The sequence below is a fragment of the Gallus gallus genome, chromosome 1 (genome assembly GCF_016699485.2).
Source record: "Gallus gallus isolate bGalGal1 chromosome 1, bGalGal1.mat.broiler.GRCg7b, whole genome shotgun sequence".
NCBI lineage: Eukaryota > Metazoa > Chordata > Aves > Galliformes > Phasianidae > Gallus > Gallus gallus.
The window spans coordinates 128,642,440-128,666,592 of NC_052532.1; the positions used below are offsets into that span (position 1 = coordinate 128,642,440).

General features: G+C 40.0%; 1 protein-coding gene across 1 annotated transcript; it reads right to left on the reverse strand.

Moving 5' to 3' along the window:
- Positions 1–556: 556 nt before the first annotated feature.
- On the reverse strand, positions 557–24,153 carry XG (Xg glycoprotein (human Xg blood group)). Its single transcript, XM_015277732.4, has 10 exons — positions 24,086–24,153; positions 23,855–23,987; positions 13,017–13,058; positions 12,529–12,585; positions 7,778–7,813; positions 5,248–5,313; positions 4,172–4,228; positions 3,574–3,612; positions 3,167–3,286; positions 557–2,259 (listed from the first exon to the last, which is right to left on the reverse strand). Exons 2-10 carry the CDS (start codon positions 23,913–23,915, stop codon positions 2,243–2,245), a joined length of 495 nt encoding a protein of 164 aa, XP_015133218.2. The 5' UTR covers positions 23,916–23,987; positions 24,086–24,153; the 3' UTR covers positions 557–2,242.

A 24,153-nucleotide genomic window follows, 5' to 3' on the forward strand; every position in this document is an offset into this window, starting at 1 on the left:
CTGAAGGGAGACTGGGGACAGTTGGAGGCCAGGCTCTTCTCGGTGGCGTGTAGCGATAGGACAAGGAGCAGTGGCCTGAAACTTGAACAGAAGAAGTTCTGTACTAACATGCAGAAGAACTTCTTTACAGTGAGGGTGATGGAGCACTGGAACAGGCTGCCCAGAGAGGTTGTGGATTCACCCTCTCTGGAGATATTCAGGACCCGCCTGGACGCCTACCTGTGCAGCCTACTGTAGGGGGCTGCTTTGCAGGGGGTTTGCACTCGATGATCCCCAGAGGTCCCTTCCAACCCCTACAATTCTGTGATTCTGTGATCCAGAGCTCTGGTGGTCTAACAGCTAGTTTGTTTTCCTTCCTTTCCCTTCAGACTTAAATATATTCCCTATATAAATGCCCTGCACGTAAATCCTTCTTGAACATTGATCCTGAAAAAGAGATACATAAGATGTTCCTTTTTTTTCTTTCCCGTATTAGTAGCTCCCGTATCAGCTTAGACATTAAAGGTATCAGCCAGCATACATTCCATAAAATAATGCACAAAACAAACAAGCTTCATTTCATTTTAGGTAAAACAGGGTATGTGTTTATTGAGAATTTCCAAGAGAAAGAAGGAGCATGCGTATTTTTATTGTTAACCACAAAAAGCTTTAACATTACCTTTACACCTACCCGACAAAACATATAGTAACTGTCATAAGTATTAACATGGGAAGTTTGTATTTTTAAAGAAAAAGCATATGTGTCCCTGAAAACTCTATTAAAATACATTTATTGATGAGAAGTTGAAAGCGGTAGCCACAAAGCTGCTTGTTTCTTTGCATGATGTCAAAATGTTTCTATATTTAAACTGATGCACGTTATAATTTCTTACATTCAGGATCAAAATAAAGATGTCTTCAGCATCTGAAATATCTGTGTCAAATATGGAGATAGAAAAGTATTTTATTTTATGAAAAGTGTACCTTTCCAATCGATGTCTCTCTCAACAATTCAACAAACACAGAACTGTTTTTACATCCATCTGCATGCAAATTTGTAAGAAAATACATTATTTGTGTATTTCCTCTATGCTTGTAAGTTAGCTAAAATAACCATGTGATAGAATTATGTCAGTAAACCACTAGTTTTGCCAGCTTCTCACCTGCATTTCATTCCCTGAAGACAGAGAAACTGGAAAAGTGTTAGGTTTTGATGATAATTTTTGTCTGCATACAAACATTGTTAACACAGCAAGGTTGATGAGGAGCAAGAGAAGAAGATGAAGCAAGCTTCCTAGCAAAACTGTAAGTATCAACTTTACCTCTGCCTAAAGATATGTACAAAACTTAAAAGTTGGTGACATAGATTCATAGGACAAAATGTCACAGATTGGTTCTGACTGATTCCAAACCCTCGGCACCCAGTTTTCCCTCAAAGAAATTATGAATGACGCGTTGCTTAAAATAAAAAGGATGAAAAAATATCTCAGATTGCCTTTGGAGGCTTCTAATTTTTCAAGAAGGAAAACATAATTTACGACAGATTCCAGCTCCTGAGAAGAGCCAAATACCATTTCAGTAATAAATAAATAAATAAAATTAACTTGTGCTCTCCTCATTTTATTTATTTTAATCAGTGGCTCATTGGTGCACGTGTTCTTTTCACGCTGTATTTTAAAATTAAGAATGTATTTTCCATTTGTAGCTCTTTCTGCTTTGCAAGAGTTCAGACATAAGATACAAAGTAAAGGCATTAAAATGTTTTATCATTTACACAACTTCAGTTTTTTTCTTAAATACCACAGACAATACAGAAATATGCAAAATGTGTGAATGGAAATGGCATTTTTCTTATTTCTGTCCTATCAGAATGACTTTGGCCAATTTAGAAAACAGGAAAAAAAAATCTTCAGTGACTGAAACACTCATAAACCAACATATTTAAATTTTAGCTCATATTAAGCTTGAATTCTGCATTTAAAATAGCTCCTGAATTAAAATACTTATCCAACATATATGAATACACATCAGACATTGCAATACTTATCCTGGACATTTTAAGTACATCTTTGATGATGTAAATCTCAAGGTTTAAGAGTATCGTCATGTAAAAGAAAATGGAATTGCAGTATCTTTGCAAAACATTCATGAGAGGAAGATTTTTTGCTCAGAACTATGAAGCTGAAAAAAATGTCAGATCCGCAGGCAGAACATCACCAACCAAAGCAGTGTGTCACCAGCAGACAGTTTTCATTTCAGCAATTTACACTGTGGCCCCACCTAAAAGAAGGAAGATTGAACATGAATCATTTCTGCTATGGATATCCTTTGCTGGTGCTTCTACATCAGCTGCTTTCTCTGCTCATTCTTCTCCAGTCCCTTTGAGGCATGAGGTGGGAACCTCTTACCATACAGAACTATGGGCAGCTTTTCCCTTTCCTCTATCTCCCTCCTCTTTTCAGAAGGCAAGTGGGTCACAGACTGCATTGACCTACTATTTCTATTACTACTTCTCTGAAAGGGAGGTCAGGCACTGGAATGGGCTGCCCAGAGAGGTGGTGGAGTCACCAACCCTGGAGGTGTTCAAAGAACGTTTGGATGTTGTGTTGAGGGACATGGTTTAGCGAGAACCATTGGTGATGGGTGAATGGTTGGACTGGGTCATCCTGTGGGTCTTTTCCAACCTTTGTGATTCTATGATTCTATGATTCGATGACCCTCAGGTAAATGCAAGGCAACCAGCCAGGCCTAAGACCAAGTAAAGAAATCCAAACAGCCATCCAGGACCATGGCTGGGCAGGCACTCTAGGGATGCAGACAAGGCCAGGATAGGAAGAAATGAGCTCAAACTGGAATCCTGGCATATGGAGAAGCCCTACATGAGGCTGATCCAGGTGATTCAAGCTGATCTGTGGGCTCAGGGCCATAACAGCCAGTCACCTCCATGGGTGCAAAGACTTCACATTATGCAATTCCCTTCAGGAAATGGTGTATATGTATCCTTTGGGTACATCGTGGCTTCCTATACTGGATTGAGAATATTAATTCCCAAGATCACATACAGACTAGAGAATGTTTGGAGGAGACTTTCAAATGCTGTCATGATTGGCTTATTTCTGCCCCCACATAATTTTTTTTGTAAAATTCCCATCTACTTCAACACAGAAAGTGACTAATTTTGTCTTACCACGTGGTTTGAAACAAAGCTTGTTGTTCTTGTAAGCTGTGTAGGCCGCTATTGATCCAACAACTAATATCACAAAAGCAGAAATTATAGGAGATGTAACTCCAGCTATTAATCCTGAATCTGTAGAAAACGAAAGATATTTTTCAGATGCAGTGAAATAGTATGACTAAGGCATATTATCAACAAATATGTTTTTTTTTTTGCAAAGCTTTGAAAACTATATGGTGAGACATTGGAAATCCATTAAGTAGAATTAAACAGAAGACTGGAAATTATGTTACAAGCAGCTGATATGAAAACAGACTCATGCAGCATCATTTAATATATGTACCACTTTTATGAGGCTAACATTTTCTCACTATTTATGGTGATCTGAAACAAATTATAGAATGAATTATTTACTATACCCGTGTTTCCACCGTGATTGTAATTATGCCCTTCTTCTCCTGGAATAGAGGATAAAGTTTCATCAAAAATTGTCTTTCATCATATTTTGAGAACAAAGTATTCTGCATTTCCTACAAGGTGAAATGGAGCAGCTGGAGTGGGATACTGGGATCGACAAGCTCTGATTCTAATCCTGACTGGCATCAGTGTCAGTAGGAGGAATAGAGTTCCTTCCTCCTGCCACTTCATTTTTGTAGAAGAATAGTGTCTGAAGAATATAAACAAAAAGATAATCCTTAGCTGTCTACATCAGACTGATTTAGAGGAAATAGCAGGCCAACACTCTACTCTTGTTATCCTTTACTTCCGGACAATAAGATGATTTATGTCAAGATCACATACTTGGAATGTCTACTTTCTCAGCAGAAGCTGCTTGCTTTGGGACTGTCCTGCAGAATTGCAGAATCAATCCTGCAAGGTTCTGGCTTAACCTAGTCTAAATAAAAATCTTGTCTTGTCCTACACCTTCAGTAATAAACAATTGTGCTAAAGCAAAACCAGTCAGCTCTGATTTGTAAATATTAGAGAGAAAATGCAATGAGAATCGTCAAATACTACCTGCTATGTGTGGTGGTAAATGCTTCCCATCAACAAGATCGAAGTCGTTAAATCCTCCTGCAAGATAAAAATTAGGATTTCTGTTGCAAAATTATCTGAACAGTGGTAACCTCTTCAGTTCCCTTCTCCGGCTTTTTTGTAACAGTTCTGGGGAAAGGTGAGAAACCTTTGAAATCTGTGTCCATATAGCAGCTGTCTTACAGAAGTAGTTACCCATTTACGTTCACTGGAAGCTAAAGTCCTAAGACTGTTGCTGTCTACCCATTCTGAGCATGAAGACACGTGTATTTGAAAATATGTTGAATTTGTTCTGTATTTAGGAGTCCAAATCTTGGAGCCACTTTAGGCTCCTAAATACAATATGCAAAAACCCTGCTCATTAGCTGGCTCTATTCACAGAAGTAGACACTTGTAGGATGAGTGAACCTGGAGCTTCAGTAGAATGTATCCTAATATAGTAAGGACATCTCAAATCCCAGCAGCTCTTGCAGTGGGGAGTCAGTGGGTCCCTTCTAGGAAAGTCTCCAGAGGGCATATCCAGAGAGCATCACTACAGTCATACCAGACGTAAATATGAGATTCATGGCAGTAGCTAGGATAGATGTATCACCTCCACTGTATTTAAGTGGGTGTCTGGGACAACAGTCAAAAGCAATCTTAAATCCATCTCCCCTATCCCACCTGTTGTATACCCTAGAGCCTTCTCAGATCCATATCTCAGCACGGATTTGTACATAGCCTTAATCACTTCATGTAGATAGATGTCAAATTCAAACCTTAGCAGGGTTCTGTGTATACATACCCAAAATGAATGGAGAAACAAGATAAATATTAGTCTCATGCCACTTAGAAGTCAATGTCCTCTGTTTTGGGGAGGCAGAAAAGCTTTACGGTGCCAGAACAAAAGCGCAGAAAATCTTTTCAAACACTGGGTCAGGAATAGTGGGGAAAAAAAAAAAAGAGAAATGGCAGGAAGGGATGCTAAAAATTATAAATAAACAAGAGAGTAAAGTGTTCAGCATATCTTCTCTGAACAGTTCCCAGTGTTAGATTCTCTAAGGAGAAAATATTCTTACCAGAGTTACTATGGCTTCCTGGTCGTGGCGGAAGAGGTGGGTATAGTGGTTGTCTTGGGATGTCACCTATTGACAATAAATAGTTAGATGGTTGAAGAAATAGAACAGGGAGCTGGAAATAAAGAGTATGATAACCTGAAAATTTTTGCAGATTGCTCATCTGTCCCCTGATGAATTCAGAAAATGACCTTGTCAGTAGGTTAAAAAGTTTCAAGCAATATGTCAATAAATTTCAAGGTACAGAAGATAATTAGAAAATGGAAATTTTTCAAAACTAAAATGAGAGAAGAGCTCAAAAAATGTCCAAGGGAAATGTTTCTTCTAATTCTGGCACATGCTAATATTACTTGATTCTGACAGCTGGAAAGAGCAGTATGCTACTGCACGTGTCAGTGGTGCGGTGACACAGACCTGAAAGTGTTCTGGGCTGGCCAGGAGGCAAGAGGCTATCTCTGTGCCTTCAGCAGGTATTATTATGAACTGGACATTAGTTTCACCATACACATACTGAATTCATCTCATGCATGATGAATTTTATACTTTTAAACAGTGCAAAACATGCTCATATTTCAGGTTTTTTTCCTTTTGACTCTGAGCTGGCATTTTGTCTCATTCCCGCCAGAGTACTGGGAAGGAAGGAGCTGGTAGAGAAAGGTATGTGATCACAAGTAGCAGTTTCCAAATTGCACACACAGTGCTGGAGTAATGGACCGACTGAGGAAAAATGCCCATGGCCGTTCTTACTCCATAGAGCAGGCCTCCTCTTGCTGCCCCCAACTGGGTCAGGCAGCAAATTTAGCTCTGAATAAATCAAAGTCGGGCGACTGAAATAAATGGCATCTTCCCTCCTTCTCCTTAAATCTTTCTTTCACCTACAATTCATGTCAGATGCTCTTTCATTATGGCCTCTTCTTGCCTACATGCTAAATATAACACTTCTGCCTGTAAGTTGTTTTTAAGTTCTAATTCAGCAAATTATTTAGAGATATGCTTAGCTATCAGCATGAATTTATCCTACTGCATTCAGTGTATTTTAGATACATCCTTAAAGCTTTGCTGAATCAGACTTTGCCTAATTAATTCTATTTAATAGAAGAAGAGACTTGCTCTGTTCCAGAACCATGTGTTCCAAACTAAGACTCTGCACAAGGGTGGAAAACTACCAGTGTCATTGTTCATTCCCATTACCATGCTACAGTCATGTTCCTTAAACACAACAAGATGTATTCTGCATCGTAGATGCTGAGAAGATAATGTCTTCACAGCTACTGATAAAGAGGTATATATCATTAATTCCATTATAATGCATGAATTTCAATTAAAAACATGAACTGAAAATTGACCAAAGAAATAATTAAAAGAAACATCATGTGCTAACCACTGAATGAGATGTTTTTTACAGAAGATACTTAACTAATTTATTAATAATTTAATCAGCATGTTAAAACCATCCTCTCATCAGCATATTCAGTAAAAACTTTCAAGAATGGAACAATCAGTATGAGCAAGAAGAAATGACAGCATAAATATGGGACTTATCAACAAAACTATATTCAGCTTTATGAAGTGTGGATGAATGTCATTCAGCACAGGTATGAGATGTTAGAGGAGAACCTGAACACTACAAGCAGTATGATTCTCTGCGTCTGAAACATGAATGAACCAGACCACTGCAACAGGAGTTATTTCTCTTTTTCTTTTTTTTCTTTTTAATTTATATATGTTTTTATTTTCTGCAACCTTGATTCAAGTTGAATTTTAGGCCTTGATTCAAATCGACTCAGACTGTACATTATTACAGAGTGCAAGAACCTTTCTAGAGTACTTCACATCCCAAGTATACCTCCAAACACACTAAGTAAAATGAGGTGCAAAATTTTCTTGGATGTCATGCATTTATGCAGCTCAGCACATGCTATAAATACGTCCTACATGAGGTTTACATGTGATAGAAATAACTGGAACTTACAGCAGGTTACAATATCTTGACTGCCTCAAGCCTAAACTGTATCATATCCATCAGTGCTCACTTCTGAACCATTCCTTCCTGCATTTCTGATTTGTGGCCAGCAGAGCTAAAACAGTCATCTCTGTTCACTTTTACCTCTGATTCCTAATCTTTGGCAGATTAACTTATGATAGCTGAACAAACTGCTGGCATTATCTGTTGTCTTTAACCTTTCTGCTAGAGGCTGTCTCTGTGAACCATGATGGCTGACTGGGCAACGTGTGTAGCCCCCAACCATGGCCATGGTACTCCAATGTGGCAATGTTAACCATAGCAGACTTCAGTTCGTACAAATAGGCCAGCATGCAAATCCCTGTAGCTGGCAGCCAGACACAGCCCATCCTGGTGTCCCCACTCTGCATGATGGCCTCTGGCACATGGGCACGGCTTCCTTTACAACAGATTATGTTGCAGTCTTGAAATCTTTTTGCCCAAGAAAGACTTCAAAAAAAAAAAGAGCACTAAAAAACCCCCCAAACTCACTAAACCACAACATATCTGAGAAAAGAAGAAAGTACTCACCCCCACCAAGCGCATCTCCTAAATGCAGGTCATTGTCTAACAAATGAAAAGGAAGAATTAGATAAGTAAGCAGGGCAGACCTCCTGAGGGAAGTGAAACATGAGTTATTAACAGAAAATGTACAACAGTGGTTGACAAGCAACATTTTTTTCAGAAATACCCACAAATTTGAGTCAGATATCCCACTTTTCTCAAAAAAAAAACCCAAAACTTATAAAATTTAATGTTTGCCCACAAAATAATTAACAATTTATATCATACTTTCCACTCCGATGAGAAAGGATGCATTCCTTCAGAATAAATCTTATATTAGAAGCTAAGTCTGTACATCTTTCATATATGTGCAGGTTACGTTAAGTAAAATTAGTTATGTTAGAATATTAAGGTGCATCTATTTATTTGTTTGATTTGTTTACATTTATTAACTTCTATGCCTGTAGTTCAAACAGGTGTGTGTATACTTGGCTCAGGTGTAATTTGTTGCACCTATTTCTAGAAAAAATCTTGGAAAGTAATAAACCTACTTAGGAAGACAGAATTGAATTAACTAATTTATGTAAGGGTCATGATGATAGAAGAAAATTGTGCTTCAAGTAATCATATGTGCCCAAGGTTGAGTGATGTTCTGTTTATCTTTGGCGGAGCTATAAAAGTATTAAAATGTGCTTCAAACTCTGCACAGGCACATTATGCAGTGAATCAGAAGGCTGTTACCATTCCCTAAGACTGTGCATGTGCCTTGCAGTAGCTGAAATGGAACTTTCCATTAAATAAACAATTTGCCAATGAGCTGCATAAGATGCACAGCTTTCAGGTATGGAAAGAGTATGTAGGTGATATTTTAGGGTATGTGGAACAAAGGTGAGCTCTCAAAGGTCACTGATTCATACGCAGAAGTATATTAGGCAGATGCTATTATGACCAGAGGTCACTTTCTTGCTTCTAATAAATATGGAGATATAGCATGAATCTGAAGAAAAAGCAAAATCTACCTAGATTTTAATAACGATCCTAATTGCCAAAGAAAATTAGACAGACATTCAAACATGTCTTTTTTTTTTCTTTATAAGGCATCACAGTGCATGTCTGCTTTCATGTGTTCTTTCCATCCAAAGAGAATAGGAAGCTCTTCTTTGCACAGTATCTGTTCTCAACATACGTAAATGTAAATACTCAGAAATGCTTTGATGTCGCCAGGAAATCTGGCAGGAACATAATCATATTCACACTGCATGAGTGGGTATGTTTTGTCAAACCAGGTGTTAATCCTGTCTAGCTAGAACAGAGCTGCATTGCCAAAATACCTTTACATGTCAAAGGCTACTACTTTAAGAATCAATAATCTATTGTCAAAACTAAGAATTCAGGTAAAATGCGGGGTTCTGCCCTGGAGGCTTCGTGCAGAGATTTGCTACAGAGATGTTGAGGTCAGTATGAATTAAGTATGAATGGAAACGTGTCTGCAAGAGTGAGAAGAAACAGCAGAACAAAGGGTTAAAAGAACAGATGGCAAAGGTCACCGTTCCCAGCTGTAAAATTGAGGAACGTGTTGTTTCTGTCAAAAACAGCAAGCCTGCACTCTGATAAGGCAGCAGCACAGGTGACGTGTCAGCAGAAGAAAAGCAGAAGGGCATTCTAAATACAGAGATTGCAGCATATCACCTGTACCATTATTTTCCTGCTAGTTCATCCAGAAAACAGACTAAAAACATAGTATATGTATCCCAAACAAGTACAAACAGACAGCGGGAAGCATGCTGGCCTAAGATCCAGAGAGGCTTCAGTAAGCAAGTTTATGAGGACCTCACCACAATAGCTGATGACTTGTGAAAGGTATGAAGCATCTGTTCAAATGTTCAAAACTAAATTGCCATTTCTTATCAAGAAGAACCACAGAGGCATGGCAAGGGCTAGGAACTGGTGTACCTTATCCTGGGTTGCACATGATGCTCACCAGACAACTTGAACACAAAAATCTCAGTGCTCCTGACTGTGTTGGTTTGAGTGTATGACAATTAAATCATGGAATCACAGAATCATAGAATGGCTTAGGGAAGGGATCTTAAAGATCCTTCAGTTCCAGTTCAGTTCAGTTCCAACCCCTGCCCCCCACCAGCTCAGGCTGCCCAGAGCCCCATCCAACCTGGCCTTGAGCACCTCCAGGGATGGGGTACCACAGCTTCTCTGGGCAGCTGTGCCAGCACCTCACTGCCCTCTGAGTAAAAAATTTCCTCCTAACATCTTACCTAAATCTCCCCTCTTTTAGTTTAAAGCCATTTCCCCTTGCCCTATCATTATCAGACCACGTAAAAAGTAGGTCCCCCTCTTCCTTCTAAGCTCCCTTCAAGTACTGGAAGTTCACAATGAGGTCTCCTTGGAGTCTTCTCTTCTCCAGGCTGAACAAGCCCAGTACCCTCAGCCTTTCTTCACAGAAGAGGTGCTTCAGCCCTTTGATTATCTTTGTGCCCCTCCTCTGGACATGCTCCAACAGCTTTATCTTTCTGTATTGGGGTCCCAAGCCTGGATGCAGTACTCCAGATGGGACCTCACAAGAGCAGAGAAGAGGGGAACACCTCCCTCTCCCTGCTGGCCACCCCTCTTCTAATGCAGCCCAGAACACAGATGGCCTTTCAGGCTGCAGGCCCACACTGCTGGCTCATGTCCAGCTTTTTGCCCATCAGGATCCCCAAGTCCTTTTCTGCAAGGCTGCTCTCCATGAGTTCTTCTCCTAGTCTGTACTTGTATCTGCGATTGCCTCTATCCAAATGCAAAATCTTGCACTTGGCCTTGTTAAACTTCATTAGATTCTCATGTGACCCCTTTTTGAGCTTGTCCACATCCCTCTGGATGGCATCTGTCCCTTCTATGGTGTCAACCACACCACTCATTTTAGCATCACCTGCAAACCTGCTGAGGGTACACTCAATCCCACTGTCTATTATGCCATTTATAAAGATGTTGAAGACCACTAGTTTCAAGACATACCCCTAGGGGACACCACTTGTCAGTGGCTTCCACCTGGACATAGAACCATTGACAATAACCCTCTGGCTACGGCCACCCAACCAACCCTTTATCCAGCTAATAGTCCAGCCCTCAAATCCATCTCTCTCCAATTTAGAGATAGGAATGTAGGGTGAGTATGAGTGGCTAAAACCTACTTAATTAGAGATTTCAAAAATAAACTTCATCTTTCCCCACCATTGAAAGATACCTGCAGGACAGCTTCAACTCAGTGATTCTTGTGTGGGAAGTGATGCCTGGAGGAGAGGGCTCATACAGTAATTGGACCCTACTCTACCAACATCATCATCTCAGCCAGACATGTTTCTCAGTGACACTGGCTAAATGAGACATAGAAGAAACACTGAGGTTAGTATGAAACATCAGGTACACATTAGGACACACTTTTATATCGTGTCTCTGAACATTTCCAAACCCAGCAACTTATTTCAGAACTTCCTAAAAATTTGTTCTAATTGATTTTAAACTGCTTGCAATCCTTGCTAGTGCTGGGAGAGATTCCAAAATAGCCTCTGGAAGACAAGGAGTTCTTCATTCCCAAGAATTAGAATTCTTGATTGATTCAGGTAGGGCAGCCCTCCCACTGTCACGTGTCTAACAGATTTAGAAGTCCCTAAAAACTCAATTCCTCACACTTGACTGAGGCAGTGTCACTGTAACTACTGATTTCTGACTTGGCCTCCTAGCATGACCAAGGACAGAGTCTCTGAGGGCATGATTCAAGTAACCTACTTAAAATGTCTATATTAGGATGAGAACTGATCCACATTTAGGATTACGTGAACTGTTGTTAGGCTTGCTGATTACTCCCCACTGACTTTAAAGGAAGTAGAGAACAGTGTCTTCACTGTACTTTGCAATAGATGCTTCTAATCTAGGTCAAACACAGATTCTCTTCACAAAAGCAAGAGGGAAGGAAGAATGCACAGGATCCAGTAGCTACCACATAAACAAAACACTGTCCTGCTTGTACAGAGTGAGCCAGCATCATGTGGAACATGTAACCCTAAAAATCTTACTGCAATATTTATCTAGGAAAAGCGATATAGTTGTTCTTTGGGCTGATGTTATCCAGCAATTCCTGATTCACACAGTTTCCTTCAGTGTAATTTAAGTGAAAAATGTCTGTGTTGTTATAAAATGTTCAGTCATAAATATGCATGTGGTTTTGCATTGTTTGGAGTTCGGTTTTTTTCAACAGTAACAGCCATTCATTAAAAGTTATCATTGGTAATACTCAAAAATACAGCTGAAACCTTTCAGTCCTCTCTGCTCTGCCCAGTTTTTTTCCCTTCTGACTTAGGTCGTTATAGCAATCAAAACTAGATAATATTCAAGTCTGTTATCAAGCATCGTGAACACTTATGCTAAAAGAGATAATGTTAAAAAAAATAATAATAAAAAAAAAAAAAGCACCATTACCAATTTTTAGCTACAGTTACCCATTTTTATACTCCGCAGGAATGTCAGTACAGGTTAGGAAAGTATTAAGAGGACCATCCGGAAATAAAATGCCATCTGTGGCCAGTCATGCTCTACTGACTTACTGGAAATAGTAAAGACATGCAATTGGTAGTTGTCCAAAAAATACTTACTTTACATACAGAGGACACAAATTCACACAGATTGCCTTAGGAATGGCACATTAACACATACAAGCAAGAATCTCATACAAGACAGGTTATGTATAATGGATATCAGTAATGATTGCTGTCAGTATTACTCACTCATCAGAGGTCTTGTTGGTCTTCTGATCACTGTGGGCTTCCTGGTAATTATATCCTCTGTGTGACCCAATGATATATACAAAAAAAAAAAAACAAAAACATACAACATTAAACTCTTAACATGGTTCAACTTATCAAAAGGAAGTATCTGGAAATTCAGAGAGCTGTATTCAGTAAATCTTTACGCATCATGGAAGAAACTGAAAAGGATGGGATATGTTTCCAAAACCTTTTTTTTTTTTTTTTTTTTTTTGCTTGTTTTAAGGAGAAAAATGATTTTATGACAAAAAAGATTATGTTTTAAAAACAAAACAAAACAGAAAAGTAGCGGTTTTCGGTTGTATGTAAATTAAAAATCTGACATTTCCCTGCCCTCCATACTTTTAATTGAAGTACTACCCTCTTCATGTTCCAGTTCTCAAGAAAAACAGAAAGCACTTAAAATTTATTATTAGATCTAAATATCATAGGAGAATAAGGACTCCTACCTGGATGATCGAGAGCATCAGCTAAATCGAAGTCACGTTGACCTAGAAAGAAGCAGAGACCATCAGCAGGCAGATATCTGTGACCTCTGAGGGCTCTGGATAAAGCCAGAACCCTGCTTAGAATAGGCAAAACGGAAACCCACTCAAACAGGAGCTTGCCCAGAGCAAGCTGTCAGCCCTTGTCCCTGCCCCACAGAGCCCTGAATGACCACAGTCATCAGCTCTCCTGGCATGCCTACCCTGAGGTCACTTGTCACCTCAATCAGCTTTTTTTTCCAAGTCTTCCTGTAACATATGTGAGCACTAACAGATAGAAAGATGTGTTTACCTATTTTAGTTTCACTGAACCTTAAAAAATAGGAAAAGAGAGAAAAGAACCCTTTGTGTTCTGTCTTGGGTGACAATGACATCATTAAATGTCACAGCAGGGAAATAAGTTACCTGATCTTTGAAGTTAGCAGATGAAAAAAAAAAAAAAAAAAAAAAAAGGAAAATAAAAAAGGAAAATATTAAATATATGTAAACCAAAGTCTGAACTGAGCAAACACAGGTATTCATCTGAGATTTACAAGGGCTGCTCTGATTGTAGTGCCTCCTATTTTACAGTGCTGGCCCACAATATCAGAGGTGGATGTCGGTGATATGGCAGTAGAGGTTGAACCTTCCCACCAACATTCCATTGCATGCTGTTGCTGTGTGATAGACAGTAGCAGAGGGGCAGTCTGTCCATATGGCATCTGACACAGAAGTGTGGATAAAGTCAAGGTGTGCCAATGAATACCTCCACGCAGAAAAAAGATGATACCCTCTGACATTCACTGACGCTGAACATTGATGGAGACCAAACAGTGGATGTAAGTGCAGTGAGGTGGATGGTGCTTTTCAGCAGTGGTGAGAGCAATAGTTGGTCTCCTCTACTAGGGCAGATTTTTACAAGTGTGGCATGCAGGCTTTTCTTATTTATCACTGGTAAAAATGCATAGATAATGGTGGTGATTATGTTGAAAAAATAGGGTTTTGTAGCTGAGAATTCGCTCTATTGAATAATATTGTTGTGCTCTTTGTATCTGTTGTAGTTTCCAAGGAAATAAATGTGAGGCATTACTTTTGCAGTGATCTACACACAATCCTCTCTCTGTGATCCGCCATGTCTTTTTAATACATAGTCTTTGCGATTCACCTCTTTACAGAGCAGGTATCCAGCAGTCCTCACCCAGACCAAAACCCCATTTTTCCTGTGTCTGCATGCCAAATAAAAGATCAGCACACACAGACCCACTGAAAGACACCCCGTGTCTTGGCTTTTCCAAGCAGGAATGCTTCACTGTATCTATCACATGAGTTTCCTACTCTGCATCTTTTTATCAGTCTGCTTAAAAGGCTTAGTACCTGGCTCTAGGCTAAAGTGTTTTTCTTGGTAGGGATCAAAGTCTTCACAGCAAGAAAAACATTATTATTGGAGTGGGGAAGCTGGGAAGTAGACAGGGACTGTTGGAGACGCCCCTCAACTCAGCACCGGTGTCGGTCTCAGCTCCACAGGTGCTGGCAGGCTGTCACTGCCCCTGTTTATTACTGCTTTGATAACAGCCCTTGCCTGTGTCAAAGAACTCCATGGGAAAATTAGTTAATCAGTGGTAGAACACTGCGTGATCCTCAAATTGAAAGCAGTGCGGAAGTACAAAGTGAAACCTTTTTGACTCTTGTGAGGATTTTCACATAAGTCTGTGAACTTAATTATAGCTGGTGTCTGACAGGAAAGATAAAGCCAGGCCGGAATGCTGAATAGTGAGTGGTCTTGGAAGCAAAACTGTCCCTATACAATAGCATGGAAAACTCACGTTTGGAAGGGAAAAGCAGGTAACAGCATAACACTGTCCCACTAATGCTATCACATACAAACATTTTATCTCATCATTTGAGCTGCTCGTGTCCTCTTGTCTTACCCTGGCTGCTTGACCAGCCCAGCTGGGTCCACTAACCCTTCAGCTGGGCCCTTACATCAATAATATCCTAAATGCCTGTTCTTGATTTTGTATAAATTCATTAAATGCAACAATACATGAAATTGACAATGGGTTTCCTTAGCCAATACTCCTTTGCTGGCCCCAAGCTCCTCCCCAGGATCTATGTCACAGCTGTGCCAATGCCTGGCTATGAACCTGCAGGCCAAGGGTAGATCCTACCCACTGGCCAGGCCTCAGCCCAGCCTTGTTACCCAGCCCTGCCAGCCTGTGTGCATCCTGCTCCTAGCCCTTAAATCACAGAACAACAGAACCATAGAACAGGCTGGGTTGGAAGGGACCTTAAAAATCAACTAGTTCCAGCCCTCCTGTTGTGGGCAGGATTGCCACTTACTAGATCCAGCACACAGAAACACAGAATTGCTAGGGTTGGAAGGTACCTCAAAGATCATATATGGTCCAATTATGTTTTTCTGACGTATATTTTAGTGACAGAAATAGCAAGTTCAGTTTGGGTGTCCTTTGGTTTCATCCTCGGTATAAATCATCATTCTCAAACAGCATCTCGAGAGCTGAAGGCTGTCTAATCTGAACCCTACTTCAGGATAATCCTAGAAGGGCTCAACCTTTGCATTTTGGTGAGTCATCAAAATAATTCTGAAAGACCAAAAAGCTGTTGGCCAAACCTGGCCTTGGGTAACAAGTCCTAGCATGCAGGAACTAACGATGCAGAAAGCAGATATGGAGGTCTTAATGCTTAGAGAACTTGATAAAGTTGGTTGCTAAGTGAAGGCTGTGGAAAAATTCCAAGTATAGTATATCTTTCAAGTCAGGAGGAAGAAAAAAAATAACAGAGTTCTCGAATCCAAAAGTATGGTGACATTCAGACAAGATCATGCACATGCTTCCAATCACATGAGAAAGGGAAGCAGTAACTGACATTTGCCCTTCTCCTGAAATACGTCATCTGGCTTCACTCTTCTGTTGTATGTCTGCTCTGTGGCCCAAATGGTAGATAAGGAAGGCACTGTTTTGAGACAGCAAGGGAGAAATGCAAGACTACCAAAATGTTAAGGAGAAAAAAAGGAAGCCTGAGAACCCCCTGCAGAAAAGATTCAGATTGAATTTTTATTATTTCTGATGATCAGCCAGATAATAAAAAGAAACAGACACCAATGGCACCAACACAGAATGACTGATAGGGCGTAAGAAAGGAACCTACACCGAAGTTTCTCTGGCTATGTAAATATAAGCCTTGACAGATGGGCAGTGTGTGGACATCTATGTAGCACGGTAAATGATATTCCAATAAACTGAAAAGATTGCTTGGACTTCTATCCCAACTTCCTTTGATAATAACATCAAATGTTTGCCAAGGAGTAAGATTTTGTGGAGCAGAATTTTAAATGATCATTACCATTTCTGAGACTGTACCCAGACATTTTAAGAAACTAATTTGAGAGCATAACAGATGGTTAAATAGCTGAACAGCCCAGATTTCATCCACAAAATGGTGGGTCTAAAAAGAAAAACAAATCAGAGACTCAGATAATATTTTCCTCAATAGGAATTGCAGTCACTTCAGGGAATTCTGAAGATAAATGGCATCAAGAATAAATTAGACAAGCATCTTCATAGAACAAACAGACATAACTGTGTTTTTCACCTACATAAATGACCTTTTTGAAACAGCTTCCATAACAGAAACAGCTGGAAGTATACTCAAGAGAATGAGAAAGAAAGGGAGAAAGGGAGAAAGAAAGAGAAACAATGAGAGAGAGAGAGAGAAAAAGGGAGGGAGGGAGGGAGAGAGAGTGGGATGGAGAAAGGAAGGGAGGGAGGGAGGGAGGGAGAAAGGAAGGAAAGAAAAAATAAAAATTCCTTTGGAATATATATATATATAACATGCATAAAGTTATGAAGAGATTTAGTTATGCAGGTTGTGCTAGCTCAGAATTATCTCTGTTATTACTACTTTGGGTTAGTATGGCATCTCTTGGCATCACTTCTAGCCTTTCTTCTGGGATTATCCCTGTTTGCACATAGAAATAAAATGACTGCAGTAGTGCTTTTTGTTGTGTGGCCCACAACTGTTCTTAAACTGTTCTTCAAAGATGATTATATGCTCCTGTCTGACACCACAGTACAGTCCTTATTGGCAAACAAGAAAATGCTAGGAAAGCAAGATGGATAAACTGTTTGTACTGAGAAAGAAGCTGTTTCAGTGATGTTTGTACAATCTGCTCAAACACAATGAACAGTACCAACAGCAGGACTTTTGCTGGCACTTCCAGGATTATTGGGGATGTAATTCCTTCCTCTCCACCAAACACATGGAGTTGTGCCAGCAGAACTTTGAAGAATAGGCCTGGCTTTAATTGCTACCACTAGACTTCCCTGTGAATGCTACATGAGAGAATGGACTCCGTGAAGACAAGCACCAAAACACAGTAGTTCAAATTGTAGAGTTATTGCATTTATTTTTACAGACATCATTCTTTCAGGCAGGACATTTTCTTTCACTAGTGTTCGTACTTGCTATTAGCCAGGCCAACTTACTCCAAGGTGGTCACTCCTTTGCAAAGTCAGATACACATTTAATATGCACTAGCTTTTGCCCATATTTGTTATTTGAAAATGTGGCCCAAAATACAGGTGGCAGCATCTTGTGCCTGTAGTTAAACATGAAGCCTAAATGTTAAACAGATACATCACCTTCTTTCAGACCTCCAACAGTTTTTGAGGAGAGTTTACAAGGAGCAAGTACTGGTGGATGCTACCTATTATTCACTATAGAATCATAGAACCCTCTGAGTTAGAAGGAACCTTTAGAAGTCATCTAGTCCAACTCCCTTGCAATGAACAGGGACACATACAGCTAGATCAGGTTGCTCAGAGCCCAATCTAGTCTGACATTGGATGTCTCCAGGGATGGAGCATCTACTGCACCTCTGGGCAACCTGTGCCAGTACCTCACCACCCTCACTGTGTATGTCTGTTTCCTTATATCCAAGCTAAATCTTTCCTCTTTGAGTATGAAACCATTTCCCCTTTTCCTATCACCACAGACCCTGCTAAAGAGTCTGCCCCCTTCTTTCTTATAGCTCCCCTATAGATACTGAAAGGCTGCTATTAGGTCTTCCCAGAGCCTTCTCTTCTCCAGGCTGAACAGCTCCAACTCTCTCAGTCTGTCTCAGCCATGACTGAGGACAGAATTTTTCTCACAAAAGGCTACCATAGCATCACCGTGCAACTTTGGACCTCAATAAGTCCTGCATTGCATCTGTATGAACAAAACTTGTGGCCATTAAAATGACAGACATTGAAACAAGACAGCATACATATTGTTAAATGAGAGTCAGGTTATAGAGCAAAGGAAATTAAGTTCTCAGGCATTCAGTACATGTAGTCTATAGTTAAAGGTGAAGCTTAGATACGTGAGAAAATGTGTTTGTATGTATATGTGCATCTGTGTGGCCATACAACTTTAATGTATGTGTGTGTTAGATGAATTCTGTCCTTTTGTCATTGAGATGATTAAATTAATGGGCTTTGAGTGCACTGATAACAGTCATACGACTGAGATAAGATTAACTGTGTTACGAGTAAATTAGAAAGCAAAAAAGTAAAAAGAAACACAACTAAACATATGAGGTACCTCAAAAGGGAAAATGAGTTGATTTCACATTGTTTAAAAACAAAACAAAACAAAAAGGTTTCTTCAGCATGATTAAATAAGAATTGTTTTTTGAATACAATGATCTTAAAAGACTGTGAAGCTGGCAGATACTGAGGAAGAAATGAATGACTCACGGATGAGAACAAATTTTCTGCAAGTGTTAGGTATCTGAAAAGAACATGATACCTAAATCACCTATGGGGCTTCTGTACCTTTTAGCAGAAATGGTAGGATATTCTTCATACAGGTCATTTCTGATCATTATATAATCATTGTACATATTTCCTCTGTTATGAGAAAATAGTACATATTCTCCCAAGTCTCTGGTTCAGAGCATACCCACTTACCTGTCCTACTTTGTTCAGGAAATACTGAATACTGAATAATGTTTGTTTAAAGGAAATTATTCACATAAGAAAAGTTGTGTGAGAACATAAAGGTTTATGCCCCTAAGTGGACACAATGGACAAAACCTCAGTGAGTGGGTACAGTTTCTTTGATGTAAAACTCTTAATGATTCATATTTCCTGATGAAGTTACTTTATTTTTTTTTTTCCACCACGGTCCTTTCATGAACAATGATTGCCATTTCAGCCCCTCAATGGCGTGGTGGAAACTGAGCGTGCTTTAAAATCTGTAATTAAGATCTAAGTTCCAGTCTGCAGACCACAGCGTATGGACCTGATTATTGGGTTCATGTGTTTTGCCAGGCCGCTTCTGTTTATGTTTTGAACTCAAAGGAAATGAAGAAGTCTTTCTCACTTATTCATACAAAAGCACATTTAAATAATTACCAGCCAATAAGATGTATTAATAAAGGAGGAGTGGTAGCACTGCTTTATGTCTAGGCAGCATGGCCTCATCAAACATTAAAGAAGGTCTTCTATTTTTATGGTGTTTGCTTTGCTGTGGACAAACAGCAGCTATTTAAAGGTAACTCCCGCTGCTTATGATGTGATGCACACTGCATACATAACATCAAATATATATAATTTTCTGAATTTTACTCCAGAGTGAGGGCAGACGAAGCTGATGTGTCCCATAAAATTACATGCAGAATAAAGGAGCTGGGACCTCTACCAAAGCCGCAGAGAGATGCCAGGCTTTGTCGTTTCTGTTTCTCAGAGTATCTTCCCGTGTACCTCCATCTCCATCACCAGAGCAGAGGCAGAGAACTACCTTTGGCCCTTCAGCAGGCAAGATGGGCAGCACAGACCTCAGCAGTATTGTTCTGTCACCAACAACAAGATAAATTTGTTCCAGAAATTCCATTGTGTAGCAAATCCTGTGCACCCGAAGCCACAGTACTACGTGCGCATAACTACAAAGGTCCCAAAGGGATTAATAACACTGCCAAGTCAGAGCGTGGGTTTTGCCAGTGTGTTTCATATGCATTCTCCACTTCTGCTCTCCAGAAAAGTAGCAAAGAAGCGAGGCCTACAATTGCTCTGCTTTGTACCATTAGCAATGTGTTTTCTTTCAGACAGTGAGGCTGGAGGGAGGTGCTGGAGGTCAGCAAACAGGTCTGTACAGCAACAAAGTCTTCTCTAAGTCTCAAGTGCCACCCAGGTCTCCTTTGGATTAAATTGAAAAAAACAAGTGAAATCGTGATCCAGTGGGTTGTGGCTGTTCAGGACTGTTCTGTGTGTGTGCTGCACGTGCCTGGTTCCTCCACCACTGCTTCTGTGAGGCTTTGGGCAGAGGGAAGGAATTTATTCTGTCTGCTAATCTTAGTGCCTACTCTTGTTTTTATTTAATCTGGAGAATTGTTGACTTCTGAAAACATATTGCTGTGATGTAGCTTTGTTAATAAATTACTCAGAAATTCAAAATGCGTGGCTGTCAGGCAAAGCACACACAGCAGAAGTTGGATCATATATAGCCCATTTAAGTGGTTTCTTTTAATTGGGATGGCCTACTTGACTTCATGAGATGCTGTACCACAATCAAGATCTTAGATATATTTTTCCTTAACAAACATGGATTTTAGACTCCACATGGAAATGAAGGAAGATCAATGTTAAAAGGGAAGATTAAAACAATATGGAATTATCTCCTCATAGCCACGAGACAAAATGCCACAAAAAATGCATACTTTTGTTGATTTCTGCTCTTGAAAGACTTTTGACATTCATTTATTTGTTATCCTCAGCAGGCTGGAAAGAGATTGGCAATTGCTGATGCAAATGAGGGGAAAATGCAGACTGAAAACTGGCAGTTTGGGCACTGCTCTGAGGCTTGCAAAGTGGCAGCAGTGTTTGTGAAGCGACCAGAGAAGCTGGGCAAACACAACTGTTTTTGTCTCTTCCTGAGCTCTGGTGTTGCAACAGCTCAGCTGATAGTGTTTCAAACAGTTCAGGTATGCTACCTATCGCACTGCGGTCACACCCTTGGATGGCAGTACCGACATGCCTACAGAGGATAGCAACTCTGCTGTTGGGGGTGGAATAGCTTCGGTACTCAGCAAGAAGGGAATTCATTGTTTAATACATCTCCTCTGATACCGTGAGCACTTCAGCAGGTATGCAGGGACCACACACACTGACGGGCAGGACAGGAGTTTGATGGAATTGTGTGAGATAAATGCAACTGGGTTTGCACCTCTCCCGTTCTGTCTTTTAACTCCAGTGAAAACTACATTATTCATAATAACTAAGACACGTAGCGTCTGAAATCCAAACAGGTCTGTAATTTTCTCCCTGCAAAGTGCCTAGACAATTAACTGAGAACACAACTAGTTTTGAGTCAAAATCTTAGTAAGCCTTGGTTGGACAGTGATATATGGTTTACTGGCTAGCAATGCTGTTCCTTTTAGCTGCATAGCACTCAGTATGTAATGGAGTAAAATTAACTTGTCTGAATCATCAACTTCTGCATAGTCCTTGTTATTGACTAGGTAACCTACCAGCTGGTCTTAAAATACACAGATAGGTAGATTATATCTATACTGGGTACCCAAGGAACATTTCTGAGCACTGAGATCTCAGTGAGAGTCTCAGCTGTGTTCCAGTTTCATACAGGAGACCTCAGATTGCATCACCTCCCCCCTGACATGTACACACAGGATGAAAACTGAGGTGTATTGCCCAACTGGAACCTTCAATATGTTTCAAAGAGGTGAAAATCCTAGTCACTAGGGATTAGGTCCTAACTGTGTCTTTGCACGCCCTAAGCAAGGTGTATAGACACAGATGAAGTTGGATTACCACAAGTCAGCTGAGCCACAGTAACTGACCTGTGACATTAGCATGAACTTCAGCAAAATAAGTTTCTGTGAGGTTTCTTTCATTTGGATTTGGCCTAAAAGCCACCCAGGCAATTAGCTGTTGCATCTCAACTTGTATAGGAGAACTCGTGTAACCTGCCCAAGCTTGAAAATTACAGAAGCCAAAAGAGCTTGAGAAAAAGCACGGAAGAAGATCACAGTAAGCATGCAAGTTTCTAAACAATGTCAGATCTCGCTCTTCTTGAACAACGTGGTCCTTGGTTGTGCTGTGTCTCTGTTGAGAAGAGTCCAGCCAACTAGCTGAGGGCGCCTTGACACAAAGGAAGCTCTTGATCATAAGGGGGAGTCAGAGCATCTGGCCTGGCCGCAGTGACCTGGCAGTTTCTAGGAGCTATCACAGATGGTTAAAGCCTAGGTAAAAATTAAGGCTGCATATAAAAGGGTGAATCATGCCATTGACATTCATATCCTAAAGACTTAGGCCAGCTTTTCCATAGCATGCCCAAGCCTTTCCTAACAGCATGTCTCGCTTAGGGCTGAGACGTGGTTCCTATAAATGTCTGCTGAAGCAAGTAAATACTTTGATGATAAAATTCAATGGCTGTTGCAACAGAATTAAAATAATTCATTTTGCTTCTCAAAAGTGGATTAAATAGTTTCCACAGTCCTAAGACTGTGCCAAAAGGCCCCAGCAGCTTCCAGCAATGACTTCTTCCCTGAAGCAGGGCCTGAACTGCCTCTTAATTACATGTGCGCAGCAAGAACGGTTAGCCTGACTGCCCTAGTAATTACAGTGTCACAGTGTATGGAAATCAGCTTACCCATGCTCAGATAATTCAAATAGAAATATTCAGCATAAGAGGGATCTCCAGAACAAGAAAGACTACATGCCAGTAATGAGAGAGTGTGAATCATCACTGTTCACAACATGCTATGGGGCAGGCCGTCGCTGTCCTGCTGCTCTGCTGTTTCAGTGATACATCACCTGTAGAAGACTTCCAAGTAGTTCCTCATTTTTAAAAAAATTATTTTAAGTATACGGAAACAAACACTGCATTTTATCATCAAAGTTTTCACTACACTTTAGGGGATATTTACGAGAACCCTTTCTAATTAAAGGCAAGTTTTTTCCACTGCTCATCCCCACGAGATCTCCATTTAAATCCAGGCTGGTAGGAGGAAGAGCAGCAGCAACTATTTTAGAACTAATGGTTAATGATCAGCTTCTTCCTGCGGTCAAACATAGCTCTAAAAGTATTTGCAGTAATACACAACAAAATAAAAAGATTACTGGAACACTACATGTCAGATGCACATGAGGATGATCCTATTTGGCTTGTTGGCAAATGAAATTTTACAGAATGCTTTGCTAAAAGAAAATTACTTCAAAGTTTACAATGAAAACTCAATGCGAAAGGATTACACTTTCCCCATCTGTATTCATTTTTCAAAATCCATTCACAAAATGCTTCCAGTTCTGCATTAATCCCTCATATAAAGAAACGCATACGCCTGTGTCTGCATTTTATCTATTCAGGAATATGTTGCATTTGACTAGGATTTTTGAATTCAATATATTTTCAATATATTGAAAAGAATTTGACTAAGGATCTTTCTGGAAATTTTAAGTTCTCCTGGAAATTAATTTTACAGCTTCCATTAGTAAAAGTACATACTCAAGTTCAAGCTTGTGAATAATTTTAGGAGAGTAACACCAAAGGGAAGCTATGAAATGATAACAAACAAACTCTAATTGGCACGATTGTTATCAGTGAAGATCCAAAAGTTATGTATCTCTTTAGAAACTGCCAAAGTACTTACCTAAACGCTCTTGAAAGTTTCTCATCAAATAGTCACAACAAAAATAGCGAGTATTTCTAAACAAGTGTATTTGTTGAGGCTGAGGTTTAGCTTTTGTTGTTGTTTTTCATTTTTAGCAACCACACCCTAGAAATAAACTAATTTCACTTACCTCTTACGTGGACAAGAAGATAGCCAAGGAAGACAAGAAGGATGCTTCTGAATTTCCCCATGGTCTTCTGTGCAGGGCTTTGGTTGCACTGGTTGTTATTCCCAGGCGATGATGGTAGGTGTACTGCCAGGGTCTGAGGGAGACACTTTTAATCAGTGGCTACATCCAAAGAGGTCTCTCACCATCACACTCGTGTACTGGGGACCAGGGAGAAGTCCCTAAATGCCTCACCTAGTATGAAGCAGGTGATAAACACAGGCAGCCCTTCTATGGCAAAGCCACACGCAGCACCTGTAGGT